General features: G+C 37.1%; 1 protein-coding gene and 1 pseudogene across 6 annotated transcripts in view; one reads left to right on the forward strand and one right to left on the reverse strand.

Moving 5' to 3' along the window:
* The window catches only part of LOC121320629 (AP-1 complex subunit sigma-2-like), a 19,371-nt gene extending 13,463 nt beyond the window's left edge, over positions 1 to 5,908 (reverse strand). The window contains exons 1-5 of one of the 6 annotated variants that reach the window (XM_041259128.1): positions 5,783 to 5,908; positions 4,111 to 4,289; positions 2,022 to 2,130; positions 1,596 to 1,733; positions 375 to 405 (exon numbers count right to left, since the gene is read on the reverse strand). In XM_041259128.1, coding sequence (XP_041115062.1) covers positions 385 to 405; positions 1,596 to 1,733; positions 2,022 to 2,130; positions 4,111 to 4,289; positions 5,783 to 5,785 — 450 coding nt within the window. In that variant the 5' untranslated portion in view covers positions 5,786 to 5,908 and the 3' untranslated portion in view covers positions 375 to 384. Of the gene's footprint in view, positions 1 to 374; positions 406 to 1,595; positions 1,734 to 2,021; positions 2,131 to 4,110; positions 4,290 to 5,588; positions 5,717 to 5,782 lie in introns of those variants that run through there. The other 5 variants (XR_005950868.1, XR_005950867.1, XM_041259125.1 and 2 more) reach the window with 5 other exon arrangements.
* LOC121321068 lies at positions 5,901 to 23,564 on the forward strand (annotated as a pseudogene).
* The last annotated feature ends 332 nt before the right edge of the window (positions 23,565 to 23,896 follow it).

A 23,896-nucleotide genomic window follows, 5' to 3' on the forward strand; every position in this document is an offset into this window, starting at 1 on the left:
ACTTAAGTGCACACTGTAAAAAAAAACAAAAAATCAAATTAAGGGACTGTTCTGAATTATTACTAGATGGGGTCTATTTTAATGATCTAATCAGTGGCAGATCCAAATACTACCTCTCTTTAATATCATATTAGTCAGGCTTTTTGACACCTTTATTAACATCCCTAAGCAGCACCTTTAAACGCAACAGTATGCGTATCAGCCACTCTTTAGATCACTGAAACAGATTCAGACACTTAATATACAGCTGTTAATCTAAAGTTATCTATGTACTACTACTACACATTCCTACTCCATACTACATGTTATCTCCATTAATAAATCTAGGGTATTACAAAGTTTAGTTTTTATTAAACAGTGTTAATTAACTATACCTGAAGAGATTCAAAGAAGTGAGTCTAGCTTCTGGATTTCAGCAGTAGGACAGTAAAAAAGCACAGATGTCAGGTGAAATGACAGGTAGGAAAAAAGCCCAAATGTTATTGCTTGTATAGTATATTTCACTTATAAAAGGTCTGGAACAAGATACAATATGCCAAGCTTGCTGGGATAAAGCAGGAGCAGGTTATGCACAAATTCCACGATGTCTATAAAAAATGTAAAAAAAAAAACAGGGCGGGTGGGGGGGAGTGGTATGGCACACACAATACCAAAGCTGCAGGAAATTCATAGGTCCTGAAGGCAGAAACTACAAGGCTTAATTGAGGAATAGTGTCCAGAACTTGGATTCAATAAAAACGATGTGCCAAAGCTATACAAGTTATTACTGTGCTGTTAAGTTTTGAATATATTGAGGTCTGGGAATGATCACTATAGACTGACCTTAAGGTAGGCACCGGACTCCACATTAGTCTGAAACTAACCTGGGTTGATCAGCCTTCTCTCTAAGATAAATAGGTAACACCCCCTTTTTCCCACCCCCACTAAAACATATTCCACCTCATTAAGGCAAATGAATACTGACATACAAAAGAGAACTAACACAATAATTCCACAGAAGATTGTGCCTGATAATGTATTTTTGTTTTACTATTTATTTTTATTTGATTTTATTGCACGTTTCAATTTCATAGTTGCATCAGTTCAGATAATCTAAAATAAAAATTGAGCCAGATGGGTAGCACTATGTTATCATCTCCATTGCTACAAGGATGTTGTACTGGATGTGCAACCACGTTTAAATCCTAACATACTAAAAGCAGTTTTCCCTCTAGTCTTGCACAAATATGTCTTGAAATACATCAGTGGAAAGAATATCCATTAGAAAGTGAGGTTGAAATGATAAAAAGACACCTAGTAGGCATAAATACACTAAGTATGCGAGTAAAAGTGATTTGCACCGCATGGACATTTCTGCCTCCATTTGGAATCTAGGAACATAAAGGACAACTTGAAGCAGCAAAGCAAGAGCTGTACAGAGAAGCAGGGGAGGCTGAAAGAAAGGGAGCAGAAAGCGGACACTTGCTGTGGGCTGCTGTACAGTGTGAGTAAATCAATAGTTAACTCAGGGTTAGAACTAAGGAGGTGATGGGGGTTCCTCTCACACTGGCACTGCATGCTAAGGTGCAGAGGTGAGGGAATTCTCCATATCTTACCTCCTGCAACAGGTCTGCCTGCTCGATGGCTTTCAAGACGTTTTTCTTCGAGGTCTCCTGAGCTTCACCACCCAGCAGGAACTCATCTAGGATGAAGTATGCCTTTTCGAAGTTAAAGATTATGTCAAGTTCACACACCTGCAAAGTAAACCACAAGCACACTTAAAAGGATGCATCTGTACCAAACTAGGGTCTGCAGAGGGTCCCCAATTCTAGAAACTTTTTTTTGTAAAACAGAAAATACATAAAAAGTGGCATTTCCCATCCACCCCCACCGCACAATGTTACTAGATGAATTTATCTATCTGCATTTTACAAACTTTCGACAAGATGCCCCATTTGTATTACCCCTATATATTTTACAGTTATTTAATAAACCTAGGGTACTATAAAGTTAAAAAGGAAAAAGAAAATCTCTCAACTCACACTGCCAAAATACTTATCCAGCAGCTCTACGTATCGGTGAATTATCTCAAGAGTTATGAGCTCATTATCCTGATCTTCAATTGCACAGCAGAAGTACAAGCTAGCGTACCTGAAATTTACAAATAAATATTTAAAAAAAGACCAAAACACTTACAAAACATTATAATAATACACCTTGTGATGGGTGATGTATCACTTGCAATGTTCCTTTTTCTTACCTGGTTATCACTTTTTAGTATTGCTCATTACTATGCAAACATTGGTTAAAGCAATGAATCTGTTACAATTGTCTTGGCTCGTCTCCTTCCTTAACTAGACATAGTACATCCATTTTAATTGGTTTGTGCTGGTTAAGCTTCGGCAAATAAAACTGAATGCACTTGTTTCACTCCTTACTAACATTGAAAAAGCTGTATGAATAATTTTATTCTGTTTAACTTTTTATTGTATGAAGGCACACAGCTATCATGCATTAACTAGCAGTAATCCATACTGAGGTCATTAATGATATAACAAACCATTTGGTTTCAGTATATGTATACAGAAGCTAACCATTCTATTCAGGTATATATTTTTTGTTATATAATGATAAATGTCAATTCATACAACTGTTTTACACAAATCCATTTGTATCAATATTGAGCCTGTTCCAGGTATAACGTACCCTTGCTTCAATGCAAATGTTTGCTGTAGTTGACAGTTTGATAAAGGGACAGAGAAACCATCTTCGGTAATTTATTTGTGGTGCAGCTGACACAGTGTATAATCTGCATATTGCAGCAAATAAGAAGGACGCCATTATTGATTGGCTACAAGCTGTGTATTCACCACACTTATGTTTTAAATATATTTCAATTTGTGGTTTGTTCTTAGGGTTTTCCTATAAATTATCCTTGTATGCACTAATTTATAAAGAAGAGCTTTATTCCCTAGTTTGTTTACATGTTCTTCCAAAGTTTTATGGGTCACTGCAAGCTCTTAATTCATTAATTTCAGACGTTGCCAGATGCTTAAATGCTGGAAACCAGTGAGCCAGGCAGAATTAGTTATTGCTTTGGTTTCCATTATTCTTTGTATGGTTTTTCAAGGTTAGCAATAAATTGTACTACCATCATTGGTATGGTGACTTGAAAAATTATTTATTTAGGCATTATGCAGCACAGCTGCTGTGCTATACCAGAAGGCACATTTGCTTTCAGGAAATTGATATGGCCTTACAAACACACTGGGCAGATTTTTAATTTAATAAAGCAGTGATCAAAATATCTGCTATTTCAAGACAAATCTGTAGCAGTACAATAGTGCTGTAACCATTTCCCTGCTCCCTTGTCTCAACGGATGAGCTGCCAAAACCAAAACGTTCATCCCCAAGCAATCGCTTCTTTCTTTTTCAGCGAGCGCATCAGAGCATTCGATTCCATCCTCACTCATCTGGAAATCAGCTGATTCGGCTTATGTCTCATAGCAGCAGCAACTGTTGCTTATGATGACCCTCACCACTAGCATCATCAAAGAAACAAACACAGACGTGGATAGGATCATATTAGGATTTGATCAAATTGTAAGTCTGGAACACCCATCCTGGTTAAGCCACCAGGTTTATTCCACACTAAAAAAATCTAAAATGAATCAAAGCTTTAGCTGAGTTTTACTTACATGAAAATATCAGTGGTTATGTGAAATAAATCACTGATAATTACAACAAAAGGAAACATTTTGAAGTTGGTACTTTACATGACCATCAGAAAAATAATTCAGACATTAACTTTAACACAATAAGTAATTTAGACCCCAAAAAACAATCGATACTTTTCATTTTTTGCAATATTCAGTACAGTGGAGCTGCTGACCAATTGAGTAGCAATTTAATAGATATACACTTTAAAAACTGCCAATTTTAGGAGAATGATCTAGTCTTGTATATGGAATGAAATTTCACCTGTATAAGAGTATACATTACTCCAGTGGAAAAGGTTAAAGTGTATAAATATTAAAGTTTCTTAAATCTACATCTTTTTGAAGACTAGTTTCTCTATATAGTTATAAGCTGTGTATTTCTCTTTAGTAATAAATCAGTACATATCAAAACCTTTTGTAAACAATCTTGAGGTCGCGCCACTCCAGGAAGCTGCACATTTTGGGTTTCCGAGCCAATACTGTCTGCACGAGTTCCCTGGTGATCTTTTTCTTCTCTTTGTCCGACAGTGGAACATACCACTTCTGGAGCCTCAGCTTCCCCTGGCGACTGAAAAGCAGCATGAACTGCATCTGGGAAGGGAATGAAATACATGGTATGGGTTTGTTTACAGCAGCACCACAAACTACTACTTTGGATGGAGTTCATCTTCAGACTAGGGCTGGGTCGCCAGTGGACTGCCCTGGTTTACAGTGTAGTTGTAAGTGATGGAAGTTTGTGTAAAAAAAAAAAAAGTTACCTTTGGATTACTCAGTTCTGACATGGAGCCACCAAAAAGGATTTCCTTTTCAATTTTTATGCTTTCATAAAATGTCCCAACGGAAAAGTGGGCAGATACTAACAGCTTCAAGGATGAGCGAGAACTGTATTTGTGATGTGCTTTTCTACATACACAGCATATAATATATGTGCATCACATTGCACAATCTGGTACATGGGTCAACTGTTTGACACTGGGGTACTTTAACTGTGAAACTGCAGTGGACCAGAAAAAGAGAGAAAAACAACTGCATTAACACTTCAGAAGAATGTTGGGCCATCATGGACATGCATATTCACATATGTCAAACAGGTCTACACTACAGTGTTTTAATTGTCTTGGACCTAAAAAAAACTCAGAAGCGAAATCTGTTTACCCATAGTCATCACTTTGAGATAGACCATTTCTCATCAATGCAGACCTGGATTCAGAACCATCACTCCTCTTTTGGAGTCTGTCGTGTTTTTCGTTTTATTTTAATGTTACAGACATATATTGTATTTGCATAGTAAAGAAAAATGTCCCCCAACGTAAAGCTCCCCAGTGGTTTACATCGCTATCGACGGTGCTGTAGCTAAGACGTTCACTACAGTTTAACTCTCTTGCACATGCACCCTGAGGCTAATTAAAACTGAGTCGTGTAACTGTACCCTATGCTGCTGCACATGCACGTATTAATAATGCATATACAATTACATCTGCCTTTATTGCTTATATTCCCAGATAAATGCAGCAGGAAAAATAATGGAAAAGTCGGCAACCGTTTTAATTATTCGTTTATGATCAATACATAGGGCTAAATTCACCGATAGTACCAGAACGCACACACGTTATCTCCCTAACAGTGTGTGTATTTTAATTTTTTTTTCTTCATTTAAACACGATACAACAAAAACAAAGCAAAAAATAAAAAATAATGTGTACGCCAGTAGTACTATCCAATCACAATTTCTTTAGGACGGTCGTTAGTGCTGTAAAAAATGAAAACAGCGAGTAGGCCACACAGAGCAAGGGGCCAAGTATGTTTCACACAGTTACAAATACTGTAAATAAACAAACAGAAACGTAAGAAGCCAATGAAATGAATTAATCATTATAAAGCTGAGTTTACCTCCCCAGTCAATCCCCGTGTTGTTGTAGTACGTAGTCGGAGACAAGAAGAGCTCGTGGGCACACACACGCACAACAAGAACGTCTAGACTTTTTTTTTTTTTTTTTTTACAGACTCAACATACAAATTGTCACGCCGTTTGATACACAAAAATAATGTTATTTAAATAACGTTTGAAGTTTAAAATAACTTACCATAACCTTTATTTATAGCAGCCTGGGAGAAAACACACGCTGATCTAAAAAAAAATAATAATAATTTTATCTGCACAATGCACCTCCCCTCTCTATCTCCCCTCTTCCTTGTAGATGGATGACGCAAGGGCCGAATGCGAACCACATTTCTTCTACCATGTCAATCATCGCCATCGTCAACTGTACCGTCCCCGTTATAATACAGAAGAATGCAAGTGTGGTATGATGTTTTCTCAACACATATGTCATATAAAGGTCATGCAATTTGCTACTGTTATTAGACATGGATAAATAGTGTAGCTAAAAATAACAGTAATGTATGACGAATACAGAATTGTTTTTTTATAGCAGTGTCTAATGCAGTGGTATACGTTAAAACTAAAGGGAGAGCATGTTAAAGTTATTGCCAGCAACATGTATAATATTTTTTTTTTAAAAATACTAAAGTACAGAGCATGACCGTATTAGTACAATTACATTATAGTAAAAATCAGTTAGGACAATTCTTCTTTATTATAATAACATTCATTAAGTTTTCATCTACAAATATTATACTACTTTCCAAAATGCTGTATTTACTGTAGCATACTGCCATTGTAACCTACAGTGTTTTTGCAAGATACGTTTTTTATAGTTTCTTACTATATATTTACTATAGATTCTTAGGATTATTTCAAAGTCTGTGCTTGACTTGAATGATTTTTAAATAGTATTGTTTAGAGCCCTCATTAAAAGTTTTGCACCAAGCTTTTATTATACACTCTTTGCTGGTTTAATTTGGAGTCGGTATTTCACAGGAACAGCACTATATGCAACAACAGCTGCTTCCTGGTGCAAAATAATTTCCTGTGCTGTATGTCACCTCGTGTGATTGCTGCTACACAGTGGAGTAAATCTGTCCTGAAGGATAACTAAATTATTTGGTTAAAAAAAAAAACTCCATACATTTAAGTTGATGGTACTACAGGTTGTTATGCCTTGATTTGCAGTAGCTTTTCAATGCAAGTAAAGAAAACCCTAATGGAAGAGCCATTTATCTTAGATTTGGTGCCCAAGTTTTGACTTACAGTTATTTTGTTTTTTTAAGATTGCTGATTTTTATAACTGTAAACTGTGGTGTTGCCGTCAGATGTCTCATTATTTCACAACTGCATCCTGAAATTACATTGGTCAAGCAACTTTAACCCTAAGCCTATTGGTGAAGCAACCGTCAGCACTTTGGGTGACACAAGACAATGACCTAACACCTGATCTGATGATTGTAATAGTGTACCTAATTTGGAAAGGTTTAAAAACAGAACTCGGTGTGAGGGAAAGTATTTGTCCATCCCTGTCATGCATTCTATGCCAGAGTTGCTTGTGTAAAGAAGCCAGAAATTAAATGAGCTCTGTAGGCACCTGATGGTGATATGATATCCTCAGAGTGGGTGCCAACTGTTCAGGAGGACCATGATGACACAATGTCTTGAACAGCCTTGTCTATCAGAGAACTGGACTGGAATTCGTGTCTGCAGAAAAGCAAAAAATATATTTCCCTTTTTTTTTTCTTTTTTACTTAAACTTTGTTTTAGGGTGTCTTTTTTGATGTGGCATGTACCCTCCTCAGCTGGTGCTGATCAAATGACTTCTCGGGGCATTCAAAAAGGTTAATGTCTTCCTTTGACTTTGTAACTCAGTAGCAAACCAGGATGCACGCAGTCAGGGGGTTAGCGGTGTTAATGTGATGCGAGCATTAGGTTTCTATTCAAGAGCTTATGCCCCTCACTTCTTATAGCTCTATGTCTGGGGTCAGGTAACACATGGATAATAACTTACTGTATTTATAGGATAAGAATCAAACCACCAAGATATACAACACAAACCTTTTAAGCCTCATCAAACTCTCGGACTGGGTGATGACGTGTGTGTTTGAGGCTTGAAACACAGGCTTGTGTACTTGCTTCTGGTGGAGCTCTCTGTTTCCATTAGGCATCTGTGTAATACATTATAAAGAAGCAGAGAAATAAACACACGCATGTACCAATCAAAGTGAGATCATGACACATATTATCCAAACCTTTCTATTAATATAAGAAACCCTTGCTATCAGAAGGTTTATCATTTCTTTCATCACAATCAGTGTAAACGTTTATAAACAGAAGTTATACGTTTAGTATCAAAGGCATAATAAAGTGTAGTAAAAGAATAGGTTGCTCCTGTCTGACAAACCTCCTAGACTTCTTTGAAGACAACATGACAACATTAACTACTGCAAAAAAATGGTATATAAGTCGTCCTCCCCCTTTTTGAGACAACAATTTCAAGAAAAAGCCTATAGGTCACACCTGTGTATAAGTCACTCCCCCCTTTTTAGGACCCCCTAAAAATACCTAGAAAATAGACTTAATAGACTACAAAGGTTTTTACAGTACGTAGTAAAGTACATTACAAACACAATAATGGATTTGAATTTAAAAAAGTGAGTTGCCATGGCATCAAAAACCTGTAAGTACCATCACTGTATGTTTTCAAACACACTTTCCCTTGACAAAGGTATGTTAAACATACCAAAATGTTGGCTCTTTTAAATATATGTTCATGATGCAGTAAAATCTTGCTTTAAGGCCACCTGCTAAAAGGCCACATGACTTGTGATAAGAAATTCTCTATACCTTTACTTTTTGTTGGTCACTTGCCTGAACTTAATAACTATATATCTTTCACTACAATAAGCTAGTATAATAATACTAGAGAAAGCTAGCATTCATGTTTAGCATTAAAACCAGAAAGGTTCCCTGAGTAAATCCCAGGTAAGGACGTAGTATAAAAACATTACTGAAATCCCAGGCTGCTTGCACGATGCAGGGAGGCAGTTTTCCACATGATGTTCTGTTTCAATGTTTGAGTATTTATTTGGTTAGAATCCCAAGGCAAATCAAGGGATAAGCCTGTTTCTGATCTATGTATGGCCACACTGACTTTTAACACCTCACTATGCTAAACAAAGGCACTATGAGTAGAATGTGCAGCTCTCAAGTCCTATTGACAAAGTTGGAAAAGACAAACACAGATGGCCAGAATAGGGGCTAAACATGGATATGTAGCTGCAGTTAATACTTCCACAAAAGGCAGTATCTACTGCAAAAGCTAAGGGTAAAACGGTTTTCATATATGACAAGAATGTTTGTGTGTGTATGTATATATATATATATATATATATATATATATATATATATATATATATATATATGAGTGACAGATTGCCACATTTTTCTTCTCCAAATAAACACTTTTAGACACAGAATGCCAGGAAACGCCATAGCGTGTGTATTATGTACAGCAAAAAGAAAATAAACAAACCTAACCCAATCTCAGGCCCTAGATAGATAAATGTTTCCCTAACTAATAACAAGGCAGGCTAAGCCTGTAACCTTGTCACCAAAACCAAAACTCAATCGTAATCCAAAATACCTTTTCCAATAAATAGTTAGTTAGTTAGTTTGTTTGTTTGTTTTCCAGTTTCTCAATACTCCACTTACTCTCTAACACTCTCAACCAAACTCCTACCATCACCCACACCAAACATAAACACTCACACCCTTTTAAACTTAACTAATTAGTTAATTGAATTAACCTGGTGCTGGTCCTGACTCCAGTAACCTCTACTGGGTCCTAATGCCCACCCAGTATGATCTTATCCAAACAAGATATTTATTTACTGTAAACCACATTTAGTTATTTTAACTCTCATTTATTTATCTCACCATTATCATTTAGTAGTTTATCAATTATCCCATCTTTAGTTTTAACTTCAAGCACATTATATTATTTAATTTCTTTGTTTACCCTCCAGTTAGTTTATGTTCTCATTTCACCTTTTGTTCTTTCCCTAACCAGTCTGAGCTGGACCTGTTTGGAGCACACAGGGGGCCAAAGTCAAGCATTCACGTTCTTCCCAATGAAGTAGAACACTGCCAGGTAACAGCACGACCTTAATGCAATATTCAAGATGAGTTCAACTAAAGAAACAGCTTCATCATGAGCCAAACACTAGCCCTGGTTAGATATGCAGTCACATACAGTAATATAAACACACACACAGACACACAACGGGCAGCAGCTTTTAGTTTATGCTGCTCCACACAGGCCAAACCAGCTCTAAAATCACACAATAACATGCACTTTGCATGTGCTGTACGGCACTGGTATTGGGATTTAATGAGAACATTAGGGAAAAGCTCCATTGGATCATTACTGCCCAGACAGGACTGCTGTTTAGCCTCTTATGAGAATGACAGCACCTACTGTACTACATTATAGCAAGGTAACTTCTAACCCTTCTAACTGGGTCATTTGTTGAACTTCACTGAAGCACTGATTAGACGTTCCGCATACTAACCAGAACTAACCTTGTTTATCTGTTGAGTGCTTATGAGGTCGGACTTCAAAATAGCTCTGGGTTATTACACACTATTAGCAAAATAAAAGTGCATGAATAAAATTAAATGGTATGTTTCGGCAGCTCTTTTGGAGCTATGTAGATGCTGCTGAATGAGACAATTGACTTGGAAACCGGTCCAGTACTATATACAACCAAGAATCAATGTATTTCAAAGGGTCTATAAACTATACAATATTGTATTGTGGTTATGTTTTTATAAAATATATTGTATTGTGGTTATGTTTTTATACAATATATTGTATTGTGGTTATGTTTTTATACAGTATATTGTATTGTGATTATGTTTTTTTGCAATCTATTCTTTGCTCAATGCTGCCTAGAGCCTCAACATCCAAAGATTCTGGACTCCTCTTCGGTTATTTCCTTCCCAGCCTTTGCAGTGGAAAACATGGACCTTGTTAATGTGACAAAAAATTAAATCATGACTAAATTGCAGGCAAGCCATCTCTGTTATTTATCTGCCAATCTGCTCACAAGAAATGCTATTTTAACTTTATGGCCTAGTTGTATTTATTTGCAGTAGACGAGAGACCTTACACTGCTTTAATTGCTAATGTTTTATTAGTTTTTCTTTAAGGACGTTATGGTTGCTGCCGATTTCTAAGAGACGGGTATAAAAAGCTAAGAGAGGTACTGAACTTGTTAAATGGTTAACCAGATATATAAAGCTTATGCCAAGTGCTCCAATTATTGTAGATATTATTACCCGTTAGGCACTGTGGACATACATTAACAATCTTCTCAACATTTGCAGCTTTCAATAACGTCTAGAAAAATCTGACAGAATTTGAAAATGTTTTTTTCATATCAAGTATACACATGCTGTATCCACATTTTTTAATTGATCTGAAAAGATATGTCTGTTTACCATAAGCGGGCTAAATTCTCATATCATTACACAACTTTCTATTGAGAACAATGGTAACATTGTATAGGTTTTCCAAATTAAACCTACATTTATCACATACTGTAAGTCATGAAGATAAAATACAACCATTTAAGAATACTTTATTTCAGGCCATTTCAGACACAGGTCTTTCGTTCCAGTGTCTAGATATTTATGTAGGATTAAAATGAATATTTCCTAGGACCCCAACATGTTGCATTACGACCCTGCTGAGATGAAACTGTTTGAAAACCTTGAATGTGAATGGCCAATCTTTTGGACATACCTGATATTAGATGGTATGTTTAATGGTGACCAGGTGCAGTTAAGATAGAGTCTGTAGAACAAAAACCACATGCAGGCTATTTTTATTTTTTGATAACTAGATTGATTAAAATGAGTTTGTAGAAAGCTGTTATTCACTTGTTCGTACAGTAGGTGGGGCTGTATCCTGCTGTTTTCATTAATACCTCTTTGTTCATAGCATTTGCTACACTAACTTCACACTGTGTAATTCTGCTGTTTATATACTGTAAAGCCATACATATTTGCAAGCCTTTTATTATGCATTTGCGCGTATGAAAAAAAAACTGCAACATTTTTGGCACAAATATCAAATTCCACTAACAATACATACTTCGTATATTGCAACAGGTTGCCAACATTTCTGGAACAAAATAGGTTGTATGGGTGTGATTGGCCAGGTATTTTGGTTGCAGATATGTACGGCTTTACAGTAGTTGAGCTTCAGAATTCTAGCATTGCAGTTAGTTTGATGGTGTCATGACAATAGTTTCATTTTTTTTAGTATAGTGTTTACTTATCGGATGCATTGGGCTCTATTAACACAATTTTAAGAACAGGTTTAAGGAATGTTTAGTTTTTTGGTTTTTTAAGCCATTTTCATTAATTAAGTGAGTTGCAATCCATGAAACCCATTTCAGGTGTTTTAGAGAGGGTTAAACGTTTATTTCAATTTTTCAAGGCACTGTATAACCGAAGAGAATGTTATGATTATTCACTTCGACATTAAGATTAGAGCTATTAATGTTGCTAGCTTCTTGATATCTTGCTTGCTGTTGACAGGTACAGGAGTACAGAGAAGCCCTCAAAGGTATTCTCATTAGAGGAAAGCATGGGATATGTTTAGTGCCTGAACTCTACGCAGTCCTGCCAGACAAGATAGGAGCCATCACCTCTCTCTGTTTCAGTGTTAGTATAAATGAGATCAGGGACAGCAATTTCCATTGCACTGAGTTTTTTATTCTGTAGAATGGATCTTCAACGGGTGTTCAACTGTAATGTTGAATTTATCAACATCATGTTGAAGTAACCATTGTAACTAAGTAAGTCATACATCCTGTTTCATCTCACAAGAAGTACAAAGTATGAGGAGATATTAACATTGTATGCTTTGCAGGACACTTTTGCAAATGGGATATTTAGAAATGAATGTTCTGTGTGTTTCTGTATTTACAGGTTGAGGAAGAGTACAGGAACCCACACACAGTGGACCCTGTCCCAGCAAAGAAAATTCCCTCGCATGTGGGGCCAGTGTCTCTACATCCTGGGCAGTCTGCTGGCTGAGATACATACAGGGCCTGTAGGGTTGGAGTATGCAAATACATTTATTTCCTTCAGTGCCTGGGAAGTGGTGAATTACACTGGCCTCCCATGTATTTGGACACCTCTGGCTGTAGTAAAAACTCTTGTTAAATACCCAAATTAAGGATACAATTAATAGGTGTTTGTTAATTTAATTAGCACTCTGTAATTATAAACGTCTTCCTTTCAAGTTCAAGATTGCTGAGAGAAACTACTGATAAATAAATCACGCAAAACCATTATATCTTTTACAAATTCTATCAAAAAGTTAGAAAATAGATATGGTACAAAAGTCAAGACAGTTTCAGTAATCAATAATATTCAGGAAATTTCTCAGCTTCAGTGTGTAAATATCAAATACATGGACAAGAATGCATTCATCAAAATTGTTTATGTTGTGTCTTTTCAATAGGAAATAGTTACATTTAAATCAGTAAACAAAAATATGAGTATGCAAGCAGGATAACTGTTTGAGTAAATATGAGTCAGTAAAGTGAGATGATATTTTCCAGTTCTTGTCTTGTGCGTTCTGCTTTTCCTGTCTGACTTAGACAATCTCACAGAAACGAAGCCTGCACTTCCTGTGACCTTGATAGTGTTTACAACTTACATACACATTAGTATCTTGTTGCTTCAATAACAAAAATAACACCTGGAAATTCTAGATCAACCTGGCCTTGGTTTTTATCACTTGTTGCTATAGTTACAATGCCAGTTCTGTTCTTATTTATCACCTTCTGCTAGAATGTACATGTGCTTGTGAATTAAAAAGATATGTAACCATTTAACTTGTGGTCCTACAAGGCCATATTTTGAAAAACACAATCTACAGGAATCATATATGTGTAATTGGTCTAAAACAATCAAGATACAATTTGTTGTAGAAAGGAACATTTAGAAGATTGTGCTGGTGTCCTTACTGACTAGTTTTATGCTGTACATTTTTTTTCTCTGAAAATATGAGCATTTGCCCTACAAAGGACAGCCTTCAATCTTAAATGAGCATCCTTATTTCTGTCTTTCATGATTTCTATAATCAAAGCTTAGCAAATTCAAAACCAGACAGCAATTCCAGCAGTATTTTGGAAAAAAGTATTAAAATGCACGTCTAGTCATTTTCTCTTGTTATTTTGACAAAAAACTGTCAAAAATAAAATAAAATAAAATAAACTAATCAGGGCAGAGTACATCCTGCCAGGCCTTAATGTCCTTCCCAGCAGATAATGTTTACTTCCTGGACATGCTGTACTGTTACTGAGCTGTTTCTGTCTCCATGGTTACCGGCAGCAGCACTGTTTGAAAATTAGAAATGAGTCTAATACTGTGGACAGCAGAGTAATGTACAATAGTCTAATGCGCAAAAAAACATTTAGATTTAAGACGGTCATGCATGAAAAAGGTTTTGGTGTGACTGATTTCAGATTGCCAATTGCAATTCGAAGCTATCAAGCTGTTGGCAACACTTTTCGATAAATGCGAAATTAATAAAATTAATTAATCTTAACAAGTGAATTTGACTATTTGTAACATTTAATTTTGTTTTTTTACAAACTATGTGATCCTAGCCAGACTACTGCTGGGTCATGTCCCAAATTCCTGCACAGCTGCTGACTGTGTTACAATCAGATTTCCACTTAAAATGAGACATGGTCAATAATTCAAGTTTAAGTTAAAAAAAAAAAAGAAAATTGCTTTTTCATTTCCGCATAATTCCTTCTATAATGGATATGATGGGAAAAAGTGCAACATGATTCACTTGTGCACCATTTTGCTAAATGTAATAGCTTTGAAACACAAATTACCACAAACAAAATGTAAAAAAAAAAAAAGAAACACGCTATGTACTGTAGGACTACTGTAATGCTGGGCAGTGTTTGCATTTAATCACGCATAACATAAGAACATAAGAACATAAGAAAGTTTACAAACGAGAGGAGGCCATTCAGCCCATCTTGCTCGTTTGGTTGTTAGTAGCTTATTGGTCCCCGAATCTCATCAAGCAGCTTCTTGAAGGATCCCAGGGTGTCAACTTCAACAACATTACTGGGGAGTTGATTCCAGACCCTCACGATTCTGTGTAAAAAATTGCCTCCTATTTTCTGTTCTGAATGCCCCTTTGTCTAATCTCCATTTGTGACCCCTGGTCCTTGTTTCTTTTTTCAGGTCGAAAAAGTCCCTTGGGTCGACACTGTCAATACCTTTTAGAATTTTGAGTGCTTGAATTAGGTCGCCGCGTAGTCTTCTTTGCTCAAGACTGAATAGATTCAATTCTTTTAGCCTGTCTGCATATGACATGCCTTTTAAACCCGGAATAATTCTGGTAGCTCTTGTTTGCACTTCTAGAGCAGTAATATCTTTTTTATAGCAATATGACCAAAACTGTAAATTGTAAAAGAAAACCAGCAGTCTGACACGATTTTACATGAACAGGAAGGTGTCTTCCTGAGACAGGGCCTCTATCTAGCCCTGTGGCCAGTTGAGGTAAGAGTTTAGGAGGAAGATGTCCTTCACGCCTGAATCCTGCAGCATCACATTCTGGAAAATTAGCATTCGGTTTCCTGTATGTACTAAATAACATACATACAGCAGGTAAACAAACCGGGCATGTGCTGGTATAAACATGTTTTCAGAACAATAATTATTGTAGTATCTATTTATATCAGATTTAATAAAAAAAAAAAAAAAAAAAAAAGTTTCATGGTGTACATATCTGGAACAAGTGTGTTTAAATTTAACTGTCCCCCTATCTTTATATGGCAAAATTTTTTTTATCAACATTTATCTTTGAAATTCACTTTCACTTTCTGAAATCAGACTGGTGGTTAGTTTTGTTGACTGCTGAAGCAACCAGGTTTATTTTGCACACTTTTAGATTCTTTTGTGGCAACTTAATTTCGCTAATGGCCTTCAAGGTCCATTTTTGCTGCAATAAATGTTGTTCTTTTTCTTTTAATATACGGCACATGTATGAACAATATATTTCACGGCACACTTAAACACACTAAATTAGAAAAAATTTCTTGCTCGCGAAACTTTCTTGTTGTACAGTATGTCTTCGGAAACACATCAGTTTTGATGTTTGGTATGGTCATGACTTAGCACAAGTTCTCAGACCGTGAACTGGATGATTATCTTACAATTAAAGCTCTATCATTAAGGATGTGTCAGGTTTGATTTAAGGATGTGTTCTGTTATTGTTTTTGTGTTATTTAAATCCTTGCAAAGTGATTGGCTTTTGTATTTTACTCATACATTGTTTGTCATTGTTATAGGAAACGTAGGTTGTAAGTTTATTATCATTGCAGGAAACAAAAATGTTTGCCCAGAAACAACAGCACCAGGTTTTAGAGACTATTGATAGTATGTATTAGTTACAATGGTTGACTTGCATACATAGATGATTCGAAAGCATACTGTTGGTTGTAAGACAAGACTAAAAACAGAAACTAATGGGGCAAACTACAACAAAAACATAACCACTTATTTTTTTCCTACTTGCTTTAAAGAAAGACGACTTGATTCCTACAGTAAGCCTTTTGTTTTGCTGTTGCAGGGGTTTCTGGCCGCTAGTGAGATTGACCCCCTCAACAGAAGATTTTCAGCATCTTTCAAACTGGATGTTGTTGTGCAAGGCCTGTTACCAGTATTGTTTCAGATCACTGGGCATGTTTTTATTCATACATCTCACTTGTGCTTGTGTATGAATGCCTTGCTTTCCGGTTATGTGAAAAAGACTAGTATTCTTTTTAGACTGATTGGTAATAATAAACTGATAAAGTTGCTGAAAACGTTGGACATGTGACATGTTTAAGTGTATTCCAGTATAAATCTTCAGCTTGTTTATGTCCATCTTGGCAGAAACCAAAGAGCTCCAGATACTCCTGCAGAAGTATGGTATTAAGGTGGAGACCATTGCTGAGGTGCACCCCATCCAAGTCCAGCCTGCCCGCATTCTCAGTCACGTCTATGTAAAGCTAGGTAAGTAATCCCTTTAGCATAGGTAAGCTATAAACAACAGGGAGGTATGGTAAAGCATATAAAAACATGGTAAAACATGGTCAACTATGGTAAACACTGTACATAGTGTAACCAGAGGAAAAGCATGGTAAGAGTGCAAAATATCATGCAAAAATACCATGGTAAACATGTATAAGGGTACTGTAGGTTCATGGAGATCTACTTTCTCATGACACTGGTAGTACTTGTGTTGACAGTAGTAATTGTGTACCTACAGCTGTGGCCACGGATATATACAGTGTGCTCCTGATATACTTGTTGTTAACTCCCTGTAGGTTTTTCTGGAAGGGATGAAGGGATTCAGGCAAAAGCGTTACATCACTAAAGTGTATTTTCATTTGAAATGATTTGATTAGGTTATAGTGAGCAATGCTTTGTTTTTTCTTGCACTTCTTTTTGCTAGGTAATAACAAGAAGTTAAAGCTGAGTGGTCGGCCGTATCGACACATTGGTGTTCTTGGAACCTCTAAGTCATTTATTCCACAGGTAAGCATAAGGGGCACTAAGGGGTTGATTCGATCAAGCGGTACACCACCAGGATAAGCCATAGATGTACTTTTTAGAGCATTTTACAGCAAACGGGTATAGCCTTATATTGCATTAACCATTATCCTGTATTTCCTGTATGGTTTATTCCTGTACTTTTAAAATGATCTACATTTGTTAAAGTAGGCCAGTACTTCATGTTTTGTTTATCAATATGCATTGAGCTTCGCATATCCACACAGTTCATTGACCGCACCACTTCTACCTGGCTCTGGACAATCACATGATTGCAGAGATGCTATGGACTGAGCTGGCATACCTCACTTCCTGCTGGAGGATGACTGGGCGTCCCACCCTTATCTTCCCCATCACGCACAGCATGCTTAGTAATGATCTATATATGAGATACTGGTCTTGGCAGTCACCATTGGAGGAATGCAGTTTTGGTGGTAAAATGAAGAGCAAATTTCCCACCCAGTCATACTACATTGATTGGAAATGGATAATGTTTGTGGCGCCGCTGGACTTGTCTGTAAGAAATTCCCAGCCAGTATAAAAAAAAAACAAACATGTTAACTGGAATAAGCTGAAAAGCTCTTCCTTTTTTGTTTTGCTTCTTCGTTGGAAATGCAGCCAGCTGGATTTCCATGTGTGTTTTCAATTGCACTTGTGCTCTGCTCCCGGGGGCAACCGGCACTGATTTATTGTATAACCTGTTGATATAATCACCGTGCTGAAGGGTCACACTCGAGTTCAGAAAACAAAGTAACAACCTCTATTAGGATCATGCAGCTGTCTGGAACTACTACACATATACTTGTGTAGGTTAAAAAAGGGTTTTCCACATGTTTCAAAATCTCACAGTTCTGATTTTAAGCATGTGTGCTTCCTACACCGTCCAGTCATGTGTGTGTGTGGTGTAGTGGTTACAGGTTTTCAATATTCAAAGAAGAAATGTAATGTTTATTGTTCAGCCATCATATTCATATGTGATTATAGAGGGAAGCCATGCAAGTTACTCTGTACAGTCCAGTGCAACCCCCCTATGTAACACTGTACTGAAGACCTTTATTGCTATTTTACACCTCATAACAAGAATGCAAGTTCTGATGTAATGACAGTATGGAAGCCGTTACACATCTAGCAGCAAATCTTTCCTCTCTAAATAGAAAATAGAAAATGTATATAACAGAAAAGTTATACAGAAGGCTCAGATCTATTAAATGGGCTGCCATATCACTGGTCCTCTTTGCTGCATCCAATAATTTCCAATTGTTAACATTAATCCTGGTTTTTGACTAAGAGTGTATTTGGACAAAGACAGAAACTGTCCAATTACCTTATCCGCTGTTGTCAACACTGTCATTTTTGGTAACATGTCCAGTCTTAATACTGCAGTATAAAATGTAGACAATTTGAGCATTGCCCATGTCCCATGATCCTTTGTTGATCTCTTGGCTGTGTTGGAGGCAGGGGTCCTGCCTGGGATATGAACCTCTCCGGGCAGTATGGTGTCACAGTTCACTGCCTGCTCAATGAGCTGTACTGCCAGACAGGCATCAACCAGGAGTGGGGGGTGATTCGATACATCTCTGGCCTGCTGCACAAGAGGGTAGAAGTGCTGGCTGAGGTAGGGGACTGTCTTGAAGAGTCACATACACCATACTGTTAGAATGACTACAAAAAGTACTCTTACACTCCAGGTCATACATAACCTGACATTTTCATCCTGAGCAGGGTATGAATATCTCTGACAAGGCTAGAGAACTACTTATCCAATTCACTGAGTATCCTGTTTCTATTAAACATTTTGTTGTCATAGCAATGCATATATCCTATGGTAAACCATGAAAAACAATGTCTTACAGTGGGTCTACCTCCTGAGCCTCACGAGAAAGTTATTGCAGCGTAAGACCTTCAGACATAAAATATGACTTCCAGCAGTGCACTTGTGTGTTTACTGCTTAGAACAGGAGCCATATCGACCACCAGTGAGTTCTTATAGCGCCATACAAAAATACAGAAAAGTTAGTTATTTGAAGAAAGATTTTTTGCAACTGGTTTTACAGATCCTGATAAGTACTAATCCAGCCGTACTGTAAATGTAAGACCATGTATGAGTGCGATTTATGAATGGCAACAAGGAGTTCAATATTGGAACCTTGAGTAACTGGCATTTGAAACTTGCTTGCAGCCCTTTGCCACCCGAACAACTGAATAACCTGATTTATGAAGCCAGCGGACAAGACATAAACATAGTCGTTCTTACATAGGTACTGGACGTCATGGCCACTATTTTACCTTTTACCTTGCAATTATTATCCGCCAATGAGTTTGTATCAAACATAAAGAGATTGAGGTGTCCCCTAGTGGCTCGCCTTGTAAAGGCTGTGTGGTGTACAAGGTGAGTCTGTGTGCAGTAAATCTGCCTGGCTTTGAGCAGGTCTCAGGACTGAAGATTTAAATCGTATGATAATATGACCATTCAACTCTTCTAGCCCCACCTCCTCACTTTTGGGGTGGGTGGGGTTGACAGAGTTGCAGTGTCACATTATCACATGTTTTAAATGGAATGAGGAAGGTTGTTCAGTCCAGGCACCTTCATGCTCGAAGCAAGCTCAAAGTCAAGTCAAGGCAGATTTAGAGAACAATTCCAATTGCTCAGTGCTGGAGCAGTAGTAAAATGGTAAGGGGAAAGTCATTTGAAGTGCTGCTTTGAAGCAGCAGTTTCCCCCACAGGTGGAATCAGGACTGTGCTGTTTGTTAACCCAGTGTGTGCATGTGTGTTTTTGTATCCCAGGAGATCATAGTTTACTTGGCGATGTATGTGAGGTCTCAGCCCTGCCTATTTGGTGACATGCTCTGACTGCGGATCGGACTCGTCATCCAAGTAATGGCAACGGAGCTGACTCGAAGCCTGCACGGTTCAGGTTTAAATAGACTGGAGTGTGTGTAGTTGCATAAACAATATTACCGATATCTTAGTCTTCATGTTAGGGATGCGTATGACAAACCATTAATTTGTGAAGGCCAGTATAAACAAACCTGCCCTGTTCTCACCATGGCTGTGTTGCATTCTTGGCCTGTCAGCTTTTTTATAATGGCTCACAACCAAGAAGGACTTTTACAGGAGAGAGGTTTATTGGAATAGAAGAAGGCATCTTTTAAAAATTTAAGAAATATTTCAATGCCATTTTGAAGAATATTTATATACTGTACTCTGTGTGTACATTTTTAGATGATGTCATTCCTGTGAATTTAGTGTTGAGGTAACACTCCCTATGACTTACCACAAACACAAACCTTTTATTAAACCTGACATTATTCACTTTAAGATTATCTCGCTACTCTTTTTCTTAAAACGGAAGGGAGTCAGGTGTGCTTGCAAAGCCGATTAACTGTTTTAAAAATGGGGTTGAAGTCACCCTTTGCATGATAGATGACACTCGATGGTGTGTTCGGTGGATGGTTCTAATCATGTTGATTGTATTTCTCATGTATGCTTTGTTGAGTCAGCATCTCGAGCAAAGAGCGCAAGAGAAAATACATGCAACATGATAGAGGTAGCCGCTAAACACTTACAAACGTATTATAACTCATTAAACAGAGGACAAGATCTTACTAATGTGTTTAATCTGTTTCAGAATGTGTCATGGGTTAAATGTTTCCAATGTTTTGTCATTGGCATTCTACAACTACTAATTCATTCAATAAAGACGTGACATATGACAGTTTTGAAAGCTTTTGTTTGATAAAGTTAGTGGCAAAACTGTTTATCTTTTCAATATTTTTTTGTAATTTCTATACTTTGAAGTTTGTTCCCCCCCGATAATGTATTTATAGAAAGACCTAGTCAAAACATTTGTCATAGAATGTTATACATTTTTTTTATTATCGCTAAATATGCCTTCATTGAGTGTTTTATAGTATTATTACACATGCCATTATTAGTACATTCAACAGAAATACAAAGATATGGGTTTTTATTTAAAAATATATTATTTATCAGGGACTGCATCTGCAATTGTTGTTTAAAACACCAAAGGTTCGCCCAGCCGTTTTGTTTTAACACACCAATGTTTGTTGTAAAGGTTCTTGAAAAGCAGACAGGTCATTTTGTTATCAGGCCCCATTGTGAAGAAGTTCAAGAGTGTCTAGAGAATTGAGAGAATTAGAGAAAACCAGAGTTCACAAAAGGGGTTCTTCCGATGGCATTCTGGTAGCAGATATAAAAAAAGCAACATTTAGAGGCACTTTATTTGCATGTGTTTGTGTTGTATTGTATTGTGTGAAAATTGCTATTTTTTAGTGATTTGATTTTTGAAGATTGTGTCACAATTTTTACTTTACTTTCTTTACCCTTTGTTCTCTTTGCCCTGCATGTCAAACCATTTGCTTTGTGTATTTTCTCATTTTTTGTTGTCTTTTCTTTAGTTCTTTTTCAGCGGTGACTCCATTGGCAGCAACATAACTTCTCCTCGTGCCATGGTAACCACCCCCTTGAGTTCCTAACTGCTACCAAGAATCTGGAAATACAATCTGGAAATACAAGACCAATGGTGAAACATGCTTTTTTTTTTTTTCTTTGGTCCTTTTCTTGCACCTTGATCTGGGTCACAAAATCGTCACAGTTATTTCACTACATTTTGCTGCACATGATTCTATTGATAATAACATTTAAGTTTTGCTGTCTCATATTAATAATTGGCCAACCTTCAAATTGTTTCTTTTTGTTTTGTTTGTGTTTTTGTCCCTCTTTATTATGCGTACAGTGTGAACTTTAAACAAATCAAGCATTGTCCTTTAGATTTCTTTCCAAATAATATATTGTACAAATGTAGGTTTGAAATTAATTTCATATTTAAGATTGAATTTTGGATACAACCAAGGACAAAAAATATATTGTTTTTCTTACTAAGAATGCCCTTGGTGAACATTCTATTGAGGAATTATAAAAACATCCATATCATGTTTTTTAGGGGGCATAATACAAAAATATATGCAAAGGGTGGGTTGCAGGGCAAACGAATGAATACCATAAAATGTTGTAGTTTCTCTAAAATGGAATGGACTGGCTAAGAGAAATGTTTCCTTTGGCCCCTTTACCTATTTGGTTATCTCCATGGTGACCTGTAGATGTTGTTGTAAATTTTGAATTAAATTTTATTGTGCTTGGTTCAAGGCAGTTCAGAAAAAGGTTAAGAGTTGAGAATCAATATTAGATATATACTTCATGGTTAAATCTGTTTAGCGTAAATCACATTTATGGATGTTAAACCTTTTCCTGGCAGGGAGACAGGCAGGAGATGATTTTGACCCAGCAGGTTAGTTCAGAGACCTGCTCTTCGCGTTGTTTTTGTCAAGGTGGAAATGATTCACCTTCAGACTCTGCATGTGTTCTGGGGAACCGCTTTACTTGGCAGTTACAGCTGGATGTCCTGCAGCTCTTTGATTTGTATCTTGTTGGCACTGTGTGCATCTTTTTTAGAATGATTGAATTACACCCACCCCTCTATATTGCCCCTCCCTATACTGCGGATTCAGATATATCGCGGTCCTGGAGTTGGCTCCCAATTTTTACTGTCTAATTGCATATGCCTTAGCTGCAATATACATAGGCACTTTGAATTACTGTTCGTTTTCTTTCGTACTGCACATCATACCAATTATCAGAAACAACAATTACATTTAAAACATTAATATCGTACTGTTAATATATACACACGCATTGCACAATAACACAAAGCAAACTAAATATCTACTTGCTGAAGAGGTTTTTATTTTAGGTAACGAGGTATTCAAAAGCAACAAGGCAGTGACGTCAGCTCCATAGCAACAAGCCTTCTATTTGTGTTGGGAATAGATTCTTTCAATGCAGTGGGTTTGTGCATTTGAGAAAGGAGAGGAAGACTCATGAAATTAATAGGAGACTGAAGCTGACGAGAAGCAATTACCCTCCGCTGTACAAATGAAAGCGGTGTACTGCTTTTTATACCAAAAATGAGAAAAAGCAGGTTGCGTAGAGGATTTATGATGGACCCTGACGCCCCCAATAAAACGAGGGAGTGGTTGTACAGTATTTATGTGTTAGCCTATTTGTTCTTCTATGGGTCTCTCGCTATATCGCTGCCCTCGATATATAGTGGATTTATATTAGACCCCAACACCCGTGATATATCGAGTGGGTGGTGTGTTTAATTAAAGAGATAATGTAGGAGCTAAGCTTCACTGCCTCTGCCTGTCTGCCTTTTAGAGGTGCAACAGCCAGCCCCTCGTCCCCCAGCGACACCATGTATCCCACCGCCTTAGGGGGGACCCACATGAACTGGGATGAGCGGCAAGACTAGTGGCTGCGTAGGAGGCGCCTTGATGGGGCCATAAACAGGGTCCCCATGGGCTTCTACCAGAAAGTGTGGAAAATCCTCCAAAAGGCAGGTTATCACCACAGGGATGGGGAGACTGAAAACAGTGCTTGGTTAATGTTTATACAGAGCCAGTGGCATAACAGTCATTGATTATGAAGCATACTAACTTGAGACCATTTCGTAGCCCTGCACAGACCTTGGTTTGATTCACTGGGAAAAAGTACAATGTGATTAGTTGTACCAGCAGCCCGCTTCAAAAAATGCCACACAATTTAATACAATTGGCAGAAACCCATGACTCAGTTTTTCATGTA

Source organism: Polyodon spathula, chromosome 9 (genome assembly GCF_017654505.1).
Source record: "Polyodon spathula isolate WHYD16114869_AA chromosome 9, ASM1765450v1, whole genome shotgun sequence".
Taxonomy (NCBI): domain Eukaryota; kingdom Metazoa; phylum Chordata; class Actinopteri; order Acipenseriformes; family Polyodontidae; genus Polyodon; species Polyodon spathula.